Source organism: Elaeis guineensis, chromosome 1, assembly GCF_000442705.2.
Source record: "Elaeis guineensis isolate ETL-2024a chromosome 1, EG11, whole genome shotgun sequence".
Lineage (NCBI taxonomy): Eukaryota > Viridiplantae > Streptophyta > Magnoliopsida > Arecales > Arecaceae > Elaeis > Elaeis guineensis.
Genome location: NC_025993.2, coordinates 89648336 through 89662385, shown reverse-complemented (window position 1 = coordinate 89662385; position 14050 = coordinate 89648336). Strand labels below are relative to the sequence as shown.

Here is a 14050-nt window from a genome sequence, read left to right as displayed (position 1 = left end):
AGTGTATATTGATGAATATAATATCTCAAAAACTATATATTAATTTGTTTGGAGGTATATCGTACATTATTAGATAACTAATTTACCAAATGTATATCACTTGATCGCATGCTGTATATTGGTAAACTCCATATTTTAAAAATTATATATTAATTTATTTGAAATTATATATTGATTTGCTTAATAATTAATTTGTTTAATGTATACCATATGGCCATACGGTATGTATCGATGAAAAAAATATGTGCTAAAAATGAGGTGAGAGAATATCATATATTTTTTAAAATCACAGGATTGATGACTCCGTTAGTTAAAAGGAAAAAAAATCTTTGATTTTTAGATTTAATCTTTGAGATTGATGTTAAGAGAAACATGATAGACTATGAAGCAAGTCTCATAATTTTTCTCTAGTGCCTGCCTCATATGATTTGTGTTCTTGGAAGCATGTCCCCGAAACAAGGAATCTCGACTTTGGCAATAGATCAAGTCAAAATATCGCAATGTTGTTTGTCTCTTGGCATCAGCATGTCCAGAGCCTGCTGGATAGGGTCTGATCGAGGTCTTCAAGGCCATAGTCTTCATCCTGTCTCAACACCGCCGATATCTAAAGAATTAGGATACAGGTCCAGGCTTGACATTGCCAACTTGACTCAATTTGGCCACCATTTCCTGGCAAAGAAGGACGTTTTGCAAATCAGCTGAGAGACAAGTGGATTTGAATAGAAAGAAGAGGCTAACAGGATATGGGAGGAAGTGGACAGAGGAGCAACAACCCCAAAGTCACACCAAGTGAAAGATTTGTTATTTTTTGTATTATTTATCTATATCATATCCTTTGTATTCATGTCCAGTGACACAAACTTAGTAATATACTAAAAAGTTTTTAGGATTTGTATGAATGTATATTTAGTTTCATATTGATTATTTACATAGCCTGTTGTATGCATATACCATATTTGTGTTCATACTTCACAAGCTCATTCAATATTATTAAGAGTATTGACCGAAATTCTGCCCGCCCTACTTCCAATTGCTCGACTAAATTGTGTGGGCTCCTTTCCTCCCTTGCTCTCAAATGTTTTTTTATCTTTTTTTCAATCTTGAAGGTTTCATCTCTCTCTCTCTCTCTCTCTCTGTGTGTAACTATAACAACCCAACCAAAATTCCTTTTTTCTTTTTTCCCTTCCCCAGACATATTTGTCATCTCTCTGTTTACTCTCAATTTCAATAATATTTTCTTTTGAACAGTAAAGATGAAGTTTTCACTAATAGTCAATAAAAATACAATATGTTAGCACTGTTGCAAATTCTTTTAGAATATGGACTAAATTAGCAGGGAGATTGAGGAAGTTGGGAAGAACCAAACCACAATTATCTATAGATATATCAAAGGGTGTATTCGTGGCTATTATATTCATAGTAAAGTAGCTAAGAATGTTAGAGTTCATAAAATTTAGATAATAAAGTAATGGTGTTGTTTAGCTTAAAATATCTATAATTATCTTCAAAAAAGTAGCTTAGTTTTAAGATTATATATAAATCTTTCTTACCACCTTAAATGTTGAATAGTCTGTTTGAATGCATAAAACCATTTAAAAACTTAGTAATGAAAAGCTTCAAAATAATTTGTTAGCATTTCAACAACAATGACAGCAACTAGTTCATTGTATTCAATTATGGTTGCAATTCCAGTATTCTCACTATATTTCATTCTTAAGCTTATGGCCTACTAAGAGCAATTCAAAAGTATCATTCACAACAGTAGGAGACATGTGATGACATGACAAGTGAGAGGTGGAATTGTAACATGAACAAGGGAGCCAGTTGAACTTGAGAAAGCATGGGTTATGAGTGCTGCATATTGGATTAGAATTCAGAGCCTAGCTTGAGAGAAATGATTAACTCCAATGATCTCAATCCACATAACGACTGGGAGCACACTCTGTGCATAACAGATGAAGTGGTTGGTATCAGATTATAAAGATTAAAATATACACTAAATGTAGATACAAAGAGATTCATCCCTAATAGTGTGACACTGCTCATGTTATTGGATCTCGTGATTAGGATGGCTGAAATTTACCAATGGTAAAGGCTTGCTGGCAGAAACATTATTCACTCCGAATGGCTGTCTTGCCACCATTACCCAACTTCATGCTGGCAAATACCATCATCCCTTTCCTCTTCCTTTCTTTCCTTATCTTCCCCTCTTCCCTAGGATGGGACTGGATAGCCCCATAATCCACCAATGGGTTCAGCCAAGCCGAGTGTGACCTCTAATTGAATTGAGTCATGTTGGAATCGATCTTACTAGTAGAGATTGACTTAGTAGAGATTGACTTGGTACGAATGCAAGTGACCCAGGTCGAACTATACTGCTGTATGTTTTCCCTTCATGGGTTCATCGCAAGTTCAAGAGATAATCATCCATGCCAAATTTCATAAAACTAATTATATGCCCTATGCAATGTGAGGATTTGAAATATTGCTTGTTCTAGAAACTATTGAGTAATAGGCTGGAAGATAAAGTTAGCTTATTAACATCTGTAGAAGGCTAGGGTAATCATAGATGCTTTAGTAGTCACATTAGTAAGGAAATAGTATAGTTGAAGGCATATTTTGAAACTCCTTTGGGTCACAGAGAAGGTAATACTATATAAAAGGCGATGGTATATCCACGCATTCGAAAAGCCTAATCATTGGGAGGAAATAGTTGGAGGCTTGGAGCCAATCATGTTCCCAAGTATCACTTCTCCAACAACTAGAAATATCACATCCAAAATGGTTCATAAGCTTTTCTAGGGCCTGTGCAAATGAAACAGCAAATTACATGGTAATTTTTGTGAGAACAGGGATAACCTAATAGGGTTGAGGTAATATATAAATATTCCAGCAACTGAGATCAACTTTGATGTGCCTGAAACTAGGTCCTTATTAACCCACTTTAGGATTTATGGGAGAAGAGTAATGGATATGAAATAAATGCTAGAAGGATTTGTAGTCCAACATTACTTAGTAAGAAGTTAGGCCTTCAACCCTCTACTCATCATCAAATCTTCTTCTTCAGATAAATTTAGATGTTAAAGTCTGTTTTTCCTAGTAATAGAGGTCCAGCAGGAGAGAGACTGCTACAAAAGAGACAAGAGAGGAGAACAAAAGAAGGAAAGAGAACAAGTTTAAGAATAAAAGAAGGGGAAAAAGAATGGAAGTTTGATTTTTTTTCTTACTCCACTCAAAATAATTCACACCAAGGGTTCAACAACCACCCTTCATAGCTCTACCCTTCTTCATTTTGAATTGGATAGAGGAAAAAGTAAAGAAACCTCAAGACCAGGAACACATCCACGGTGCGCATCCACACAATAAATCTGGTGCATAAGAATTCAAATTTTTATGTGTGCCTTTTGCTTATTTTGATGGTTCATGGTTCTAACAGGGCAATCAGATGTTTGATCCCAGAGAAAGGAAAGAGAAACAACAATAACAACAACAGATCAATGAACAAGAAGAGGTGATAAAAATAATAGAAATCGAAACTAAGTTACATATACATTTGCAAAAAAAAACTTTGACAACCAAAATGAAGTCAAAGGAGGACATCCAAACTTACATCCAGAATCATCTAGAGATAGTGTCCGCTGGAATGATCGCCGTTCTTCCCATTATCTCCCACTAGGCTCTCCGGCGACTGCTGCTGCTGCTGTTGCTGTTGCTGCATCACTGGGTGCGGCATCCCCCCAAGCCCGCCGTCACTGCCACCGGCACCGGCGCCAAGGAATTGGCATACTAGCCTGATCAATATGCCAATCATTTGCATCTGGGCCTGGCAGGCATCAGCATGCATCTGCATCACCTGCTTCTCGTGCTCCATCTGCATCCCCAGCAGCCTCTCCCTCCACTCCATCTCCTCCTCCTCCCTCCTCTCCTCCATCCTCCTCCTCCACCGCCGCTCCCTCCTCCTCTCCTCCTCCTCCTCCGCCGCCGCGTCCGCCTCCCTCCGCTGCTGCATCTCCCGCCTCCGCCGCCGCCGCCGCCGCCGCTCCCAATCCTCCGCCTCCCTCGCCGCCTCCCGCTCCCTCCTTCGCTCCTCTCTCCTCATCGAGATCTCCGCCAGCCCCACCACTCTCGACCCGATAACTCCCAACCTCCCGCCGCCGCCGCCGCGACACCGCTGCTGCCCCAACCCTAACCCTATCCCTACCTCCTCGTCCTCCTGCTCCGGGTTCTCCCCGGCGTCCTCGAAACCCTTGAAATCCTCTCGCTCGCATGCGCTTGGGATCCGTTCTTCGTCCTCTCTTTCCTCGTCCTCCGCGGCCAATTCGGGCTCCTCCAATTCCTCCTCTTCGTCGTCGTCGGAGGATACGGCGGAGGAGTTCTTGGGGGGTTCGAGGTCGTGGTCGCCGAAGACCTCCTTGTAGAGGAGGAAGTTGGGCCAGAGGTGGACACCCTGGTCCCAATCGAAGCCAGCGGCTGGGCCGGAGGAGGAGGAAGGAGGGAGGTGGAGGAGCTTGTGCTTGACGTTGAGGTACTGGTGGCGCATGTTCTGGATCTTGATGGAGACGTCGCGCCATGACCAGCGGAAGGGGAAGGCGACGGGATCGCGGTGGTGGTGGAGGGCGTTCACGCGGTCCGCGATGGGCTGGAACTTCTTCTCCCGGGTGCGCAGCTTCGCCAGAGCGCCCCCCGAGAGAAGCCCCGAGTACTCCCGGATCAGCGTCGCCTCCTCCTCCTCCTTCCACTTCTTTCGCTTCATTTTTTTTTTTTTTTTTTTTTTTTGTCCCCCCTTTCGGCTGCCGTCTCGGACGAAGAGGACGGACGCTATCTTAACACGCTCGGTTTGCAGGCTCGTCTCCTATCTGTGGTAGACTCGGGTTGTATCTTCTTTCGCGACATAGACCGTTTGATCGGGATCACCACAGATATTAAAGCATCACGGCATTTGGTTTTCACCACCTACACAAATCTCGAATCGGCCGTTCTGAGATCCAACGGTGGTTCTCCCGAAGGAAAGTTAATCTTTCTTTCGTGCGAAAGATACAACCCCTGTCCCTCGGGGTAATACTCTAGCTGTGTCATGCTTGGTTGGGCATCCATAGCGAACCCACTTCAAGCGTTAAGCCAGCCCTAGTCTTATTAAAACTAACATGTGGAGATTTTTTGATGTAAAAATTAATAATAAATTTTTGATGCTGTAAAAAAAAAATAGAAAGGGAAGGAGGAAAAAAAAAAAAAAAAAAAAGTGAATAAGAGTAAGAGGAGGGATCAAAAGAAGGAAGGAGAAAATAAAGAGTAAGAGGAAGAACATTATTCAATTTTTTTAAATGTGACTAATATAATATTAGTCTTCTCAATTACATATTTCATGGTTATATATATATCATAAATTTTAATAAAAATTCATAAGAAAATAAAATACCGAAACCTTTCCAAAACTTTAACCCTAATAATATTAGAAAAATTTCTAATTCTATATTTGTATCCATGATAGTACACTTAGATCTTTTATTAAATTGTTCTCTGTTAATTATTTAATTTTTAAAAAGATGAAAATCCATATTTACCCATGCAAACATTTGTTAGTTTTGTGTTGATCTACATCCTTTACTTTGTGGCAGTTGGATGCCTTTTTCTGTATACATGTGTGTTACTAGTCCCAATTACACTGCAAGGTATGTCCAAAGCTGGGTAATGTGATGGATAGGGGTCCATGTCCTTTCTCATCGTATGCAAGGTTTTGTATTAATGTACATCAAGAAGTTCAAATCATAAAAATAACATGTATTTTAATCAAATGTTTCCTTCTTTTTTTAGTGAGAGAAAGGAAAGAATTGCCCATCCAAGGTAATTTAACCTTTTTTTTCTCTTTCAGTGATAAAGCCAAAAGACAAACCTTTATGACCTCATAATATACAACAAGCCACATCATCTTCACAGACCTACTAAACCATAGACATTAAAAATAAAAATAATAATAATAATAATAATAATAATAATAATAAAAAGCCTAGTCCATGACGTAAGCTATAACCGTCTAAAGACATTGCCAAGAAAGCCAATCCATTGCTACCATTGAGCGGTTTTAAGTAGTCATGTATTAGTGATAAATCTAATGAAAAAGAGTTTCAAATATTTTTAAATAATACTAGATTAACCCATTAATTTAAAAAATAAAATAAAAAAAAGATCCGAAAGCATATCACGCACTATCACCATCACCACAATGAGACACCGTGCTGCATGAGAGCAGAGCCAGATGAGCTTGTGCGTGGGGTCTAAAATAGACGAGGAAAGGAAGAACATAAACACAAAGATATATATACATATATCTTTTCAATGCGGAACAAAAATTGTAAAAAAGTCTTTAGGAGATTTTGGAGGAAAAAAAAAATTAAATTTTTCCTCCTAAATTTCTAACATGTTGAAAGGCTTAAATATAAAACCTCTACAATTAAAAGAAAGGTGTAGTTGTAGCCAATGAGACATACTTAGTTCACTTATCTAGTTCATTTGATTCATTACAAACATAAATTGTAAGGTCTTTAACAGAGTTTGTTAGGCTATTAGTTTGTTATAATAGAATGGTCAGTTGTATGAAAATCGTAGATTATTTATTTATGTGGAGATTAGCTGTAGCATGGCTGAAAGACAGCTGTTGTTGAGTTGGATTGACACCTGTAAGGTAACCGTCTGTATTTTAAAATAACGTTGGTTCTAGTCCGATGTCTTTTATGACGACATCGATAAGTAAAGCTAATCATCCTGTTTTATCAGGAACTAACTCTGAGCAATTCAAATCGATATAAAGTTGAGCTGAAGGTTGAGGTAGATCGGTACTTACCCAATTTGATCTGAAAGTATACTTATAATTCAGATACTCCAATGTTGCCATGTGGCTTGATGATGAGGTCGATTTGTATGTCCTTCAAATATAATGAAATTTGTGCTTTCATTCAACATTATTTAGTAAAATTAACATCATCATTTCAAGGGAATCTTGCTTATCATATCAGCAATGTACCCATCCTCTCTACTCTATGAATCAATCTAGTTGTATTCCATTAAAACACTCACGATTCAATTTAAATGGGTCTCTCTTCTGGTGATTTCTTGTTTCATTTGTTTCTTGACATGCTTTGGATGAAAATTAGAATTCAAGGAGGAATGGCGTTGCAAACTTTATTTAAGAGAACATGAATCTCAAGATATCTACCTGATGTCCAAATTATGAATTGCTTATAATCTAGAAGATCTACTGATTTATTTGTGATATAATTACTCAGGCTCATGCGTCATTGGACTCAAATTTTTTAAGGATATCTGGCTTGTTTTAGGATTTTTTTAAATATTATTTTTTAAAAATTAATTTTTAAAATATCATTAAATCAAATTTATTTTTGGATTCATAAAATTTTAAATTACATGAAATATTATATATAAAATTATGAATTTAATCCATGATATAAAATCATGTCAGTTGAAATCATGCAAGTTGAGATACCGGAAAAGATCCCTTAATAGCTGGCCGCACGTCAAAGTGGAATGAAGTTTTGACTCCATAATGGCAAGTGACGTGGCATAAGGCGATTGGCTACATTCAAGATGATTTAAAAATTATTAAAACAAAACCTCAATCAAAAGCTTTAAACGCAGGACATGATATCCCCAAACAATTGGTACCTTTATCCCTATTGTTAATTACAATTCCAAAATAATAATCATTATTATCCAATTGGCATGCCAGTTATAAAATTAATTATTATTAAAACAAAAATAAATAAGATTAAATTTTTTTTATCTGATTGAACTATAAATCGATTCTGAATCCCAACAGCATCCCTCACTTCGGATTGAATATTCTTTAGCTTTGAATTTTTTATTCAGCTCCTACCTCTCCTATTAAATCGGATGATAAAGAACACTGATAGGTATTAATTTGATTATTCTTTCAATAACTTTTTCCTCTCACTATTTAATATTTTCTATTCTATTTTTAGCTAACCCTTTGGACATCCGAGGGACACTAAACAGCATTAATAAGGAAAGCCTCCATCACCACTTTTTTTCTCTTCTTTTTTTCAATTTTTTAAATTCTTCAATATCACCTTATTTTTTCTCTTTTTTTCCCTTTTGCTATCGGGTTGACACACTTGATCCCATTTTATACATGTTTGAGCCATGCTGAAATGATCGATGATTGTCAAGCATTCGGCACACCTCGTCGCTTCTCGATCTCCATCGTATCTGGACTATCCCTTCCAACATGATATTCCGATCTCCTGAATCTCCACTAAAATCCGACGGCAATTGATAAGCATTAATTTGATTCTGAATGGCCTATTAATAATCAGGCTAAAAAAAATATACATCAGTATTAATATGATTTTGAATCCCAATATTTTCTCCTACCGTCGGATTGAATATTTTTTTGCTCTGAATTTGTTATTCAACTCCTAAAAAACACCCTGTTGACTATTACGCGATCTCCCCTGCTAAATCGGATGGTAAGGAACACTCATCAACATTAATTTGATTTTTCTTTCAATATTTTTTTCTCTCATTGTTTAGTATTTTTTATTCTATTTTTAGCAGACCCTTCAAGCACCGAAGGGACATATGGTCGAAATATCCATATCAGGGAAGCCAAACACTCAACACAGAGTCAGAGGTGAGGGATGGTGTACGGATTAAATCCCATCTCGAAGGCTTTTGAGATTTTTTAAATATTATTTTTTTAAATTGATTTTCAAAATTCTATTTTATCGAACTTATTTATGGATCTACCACTATTTTAGTTGCATAGTATTGCCGTCGGGGAGTCAAACTGGCTCAGACTGCTGAGCTGGAGTTGGAGAGAGAGAAAGCGAAAAAAGCGATCACAGGATAGGCCACACGAGACCTCTAGATTGGACTCTAGCACTTGGTCCTCAGTCGATCTCATAAGTCAGGTCCTATACAACCACTAAAGACATGAAAGTTCTTAAGGAGTCTACCAGTGGTGGATCCTCTGATGCCTAAGTCAGTCTTCAATGAAAATAAATAGAAGAGGCATACACTTTCTTAAAGAATCTAATAGTAGAGCTGAGTATGAAGTAAGGTAGACTGGAGTAAGAGAATGAAGAGTAAAAGTTTAGAGGATGCCATGTAGAAGGTGGGGTTCAGAGATAGAGTTGGAATTGCTCAGAGCTTTATGGGGGAGATAAGTTTTAGTTTGTATGGAACTAGTCTCAGGAAGAAGGCATACAAAGTAAGTATTCACCTGACTTTCTGGAGGGTCCTAGGGAGTTGGATTTTATAGATGAAGATTGGTACCTATCGTCTTCAGAAATATGCACTGCTGCCAAGGAGCAGAGGTCATGGGAACATACTCTAGCCGTTAGGGTATAATGACCCACACATTTTGAAGTTCATTGAGATTACAGATCTCACTAAATGGAGAAGGAAGTGAAACAATTCAAGAGGCTGGCTTCTTGTCGTCTAGTGGATGGAAGACTCTAGAGTATCTCCAATATGGTCATAAAGGATCAGATAGCAGAGGCTGACCAGTCACTTCATCACCCTTCATCGAAGATGTGTCAGATTGCCATAGGGTCACTAGCACCTTGGATGGACCATCTTAGGGTGTATCATATAAGATGCCACATGAAATCATGGGTTGAACCCATGATTTCACTATCACGTAAGATGAAATCGTAAATTGAATCTATAATTTTTTTGTGTTGACTTGGTATTGAAATCATGGGTGCAACCCACATGACACCATCCTTCACCTTCACCCCTGTTGACACTATAGCACAATCGAACTATGTTGATGCAAAAATTCTAAATTTTCGATGCTTATAAGCGTCACAAAAAAAAATTTTGATGCACCCTTAAAGCGTCAAAAAAACATCGTTAAATGAAGAGTGAAAACTATTTTTGCCGATGCATTCGGAAAGCATCAGCAAGTTTAGAAAAATTTTCGACGCGGGCATGAGCATCACTATATTTATACATGCCGACATTTATATGCGCCTTTAATCAGCGGCAATTGCTGACGCTTATTCACGTTGCTATACATTTCCAGTGCATTAAAGCATCGGTATTTACTAAATTTGGCAAGAAAAATAAAAAGATAAAATTAAAAATAATCTGTATAATAATACATACATCTATCCAAAATTTATATAAAAATTCAAATACCAACATAAACATAATAAAGATTGCATAACATCACGATTAATTCATATCCAGAAAATAAAGTACTATAGGTCCAGTATCGTTAAGGATGACTTAAACATTAGCTTGTTTCAATATGGGGCATGAAGACCAATCTGCAGAAAGGCTGCATTTGGTTCAAGAATAATAACATGGGATAGGAATAAGACAACCAGAAGCTGAAGAAGAAGAAGAAGAGAGGAAGAGTGCCAGGATAATAAAAGAAAACTTCATAGGTGCCAAGAACCAACAGAATTGCTAGGAGGAAACAACAAAAATATTTGTCTACCTATTGAAAAAAATTCACCAAAGCTTCACAAAAAAATATGGATCATTAGAATTTTTTTTTAAAAAAAGAATAAATTAAAGAAGACTTATATGTGTATACATCTCTTTTCATGCAACAATAACCACTGAAGAGGCAACCATCCATGTTCTTCCAAAAGCCTCATAATAAAGATCTACCAAAGTCTTTGAAGGCACCTCTGTTTCTACAAATAATAATAATAATCCTAGGCATGTCCCATGAATATTGATTAGTACTGAAAGAGCTGTGAAGTAGGATTTTGAAGCTCTGATGACTCCTGCATCTAACAGACCCCATCCATTCATCTGAAAGACCCGAATAACCACAGCAGACCATAAAAATTATTCCAATGTTATTAGAAGAGACAGGAAGAGGAGAGGAGATTGAGTTAAATTAATAGTGTTCCCTGACATGCAAGAACAGAAGAATAAATTATGTGGAGTTGAATAAGACAAAAGGCTTATTTTTCCCGCCTACCAGAAATCATGTCTGATCTCCAATATGCTGCAGCAGTAGCCTGCAGAACAACCGACCTTTCAAATTACAAAAATAATACCATGTTTACATTTTTTTCCCACTTTCTCCAAACTAATCTGTAAATTATATTGCAAAAATATAAGGATAAGTATTAAATCCTCAATATCAAAAGGATAAAAAAAATACATATTTGCTTGAAATGAATATAGAAATATATGGTGAGTAACTGGTTGCATGAATAAGTCTCCTAGACAGACAATACTAACATATTTAAGAGCAAAGAATCTCATAAATAGTTGTAATGGACAGAGTTCATACCAAGTACGAAGATATTGTTCTTGATTATGTGTGCTTGGTTGCGGTATGTGGGACGCATGCTACATATATGCTACTGGCTCTTGTACGTCTATGCCTATGGATGGTAATACATCCTATGTACCTCAGTTGTCTTCTGTTTTGGCTGAAGGAGCTGATGATGAATTGGTATTCTGAAGCTGAGAATCAATGTTCAGGCTATCTGTTCTGCAACTCAATACAGAAAGGTGATCCATGTGCGCAGTCTCTTTATGGTTACCTTTGTTATGAAAGATATGAGAAATAAAGAGAGAAGAAAAATCATTCTGACACAGTAATTTATGTGGTTCGACAGTATGCCTACTCCATGGGCAAGGACAGAGTAAAGGAATTCCACTATAATAAAATGGAGTACAAAAATAATGGTTATTTCTTAAATCCAAAATCCCAATACATCCAAATCTCACACAAAAGAGAAGCTCTCAAGTCTAAAACTATCATTCCCTTACTTTCTTGCAGATGATAGTGTAGAATGGGAATATATATAATAAGAAAAGAAAAATCAGAAGAAAATATTTAAAAAATAGTACTGCCAGTTATGACCAATTCTCTTGACAAATTTTCTTAGTTGCCAAAATCGTACTGCTGTTTATAACTGATTCTCTTAACAGATTTTCTTAATTGCTGAGATCATAGTTGATCCTTGATTATTGAAATCTTGACTTAATTCTATCATTTCTTTCCTTTTTGACTTGATTCTATAAGATCAATATGATTTGGATTATTTTGTCCAATTGATACCATGACAAATATACCATACGATAAAATAGGAAACTTGGCTCACAATTTTAGAGCCACACATAACAAATCTCCATCTTGACTTAAAATTGGATCAAACTACTCTAACTATAGTACAAACCTTCTTTACTTCTCCACTACTTCCTGAAAGAAAAGCAAAAAACTCAAATACTGCAAACACCAACCAAATCTAAGCAATGCTTGAACTTGGTAATTGGAAGAGACTTTGTCAACATATCAGCTGGATCATCTACAGTACTAATCTTAATCATAATAACATCACCTTGTGAAATAATATCACGAATAAAATGATACCTCACATCAATGTGCTTTGTCCTCTTATGAAACATTTGATCTCTAGTCAGTTGGATAGCGCTCTGACTATCACAATGAACAACAGTCACATCATGTACCAAACTGAGTTCACAAAATAAGTCTCTCAGCCAAATAGCTTCTTTAATAGTACTGTACTCAGCCTCTATTGTCGATAAAGCAACAATAGGTTGCAAAAAAGCTTTCCAACTAATAGCACATCTACCAAGAGAAAATATATAACCTATAATGGATCTCCTCCTATCATGGTCTTTTGCAAAATTAGAATCAACGAAACTAACCATACTGCTGTCATGTCCTTCGAACTCTAAGCAAACATCAGAAGTACCTCGTAAATATCTAAATATTCATTTCACTGCCTGCCAATGCTCTTTATCAGGATTTGACATATACCTGCTAACAACACTGAGTGCATGTGAAATATCTGGACGAGTACAAATCATAGTATACATAAGACTGCCACAGTACTAAAGTAAGAAATGCCAGACATTTGATTTTTCTCATCATTTGACTGTGGAGATAAATTAGCTGAAAACCTAAAGTGGGCATCAAGTGGAGTACTAACTGGTTTGGCATCCTTCATATTGAAATGCTCCAAAATTTTCTCAATATACTTCTTTTGAGTTAAATGAAGCAATCCTGCCTTCCAATCTCATTGAATCTCCATATCAAGAATTTTTCTGACTACTCCCAAATCTTTCATCTCAAACTCACTGCTAAGTTATGATTTTAACCTATCAATTTCAAACATATCCATAGTAGCAATAAGCATATCATCTACATACAACAGTAAATAAATAAAGGATCCATCAACAAACTCTTTAAAGTACACACAATTATCATATTTGCTCTTGAAATAACCATAACTTATGATGAAAGAATTAAACTGCTTATACCATTATCGAGGAGACTATTTTAATCCGAATAGCGATTTTTTGAACAAGCATACATGATCCTTTATGCCTTCAATAACAAAACCTTCAGGCTGATGCATATAAATGGTTTATTCAAGTTTCCCATGTAAGAAGGCTGACTTAATATCAAGCTGCTCTAACTCCAAATTATGCATGGCAACTAAGGAAAGCAACACACGAATAGAGCTATGCTTGACTACTGTAGAGAAGATATCATTAAAATCAATACCAGCAACCTGACTATAGCCTTTAGCTATCAAACTTGCCTTATATCTAGCATCTTCTACTCAGAGATACCTTCTTTCTTCTTGAAAATCCACTTGCAACTGATAATCTTCTTTTCTTCAGATGGTTTTATCAAGTTTCAAATATTATTTTTATGTAGAGACTCAATCTCTTCATGCGTGGCCACTAACCACTTAGCAAAATCAATATCAGAAATTGCTTCTATGTAGAGGGCTCACCAGTGTCACATATCTCTTAAGCTACAGATAAAGCATAAGCAATAAAATCAGTATGACTAGACTGTGCAACATGACTATACCAGTCAGGTGGCTTTATCTCTCTCCTCTGTCTATGCTTGGCAATGCAGTAAGGCTCATCTTGTTATGAAGTTTGCTCTAAATTAACTTCTAGCATCTATTTTATATTAAACTCAGAAATAAAATTCTGCAAAGAATTAGAATCAACTACTCCCAACTCCACCTGCTTGATGTGACCTTTCATCTGTGTA

At 36.7% G+C, this 14050-nt stretch overlaps 1 protein-coding gene across 1 annotated transcript; it reads right to left on the bottom strand.

Annotated features, from left to right (window-relative positions):
- Nucleotides 1-310: 310 nt before the first annotated feature.
- LOC105038148 (uncharacterized) lies at nt 311-4824 on the bottom strand. The gene is made up of 2 exons (XM_019848016.3): nt 3611-4824; nt 311-669 (listed from the first exon to the last, which is right to left on the bottom strand). The coding sequence occupies exon 1, from the start codon at nt 4751-4753 to the stop codon at nt 3623-3625; it is 1131 nt and encodes a 376-aa protein (XP_019703575.2). The 5' UTR covers nt 4754-4824; the 3' UTR covers nt 311-669; nt 3611-3622.
- Nucleotides 4825-14050: the final 9226 nt, after the last annotated feature.

What these genes read in the sequence shown, in the direction of transcription:
- LOC105038148 (XM_019848016.3), bottom strand. Translation starts at nt 4,753, where the DNA reads ATGAAGCGAAAGAAGTGGAAGGAGGAGGAGGAGGCGACGCTGATCCGG.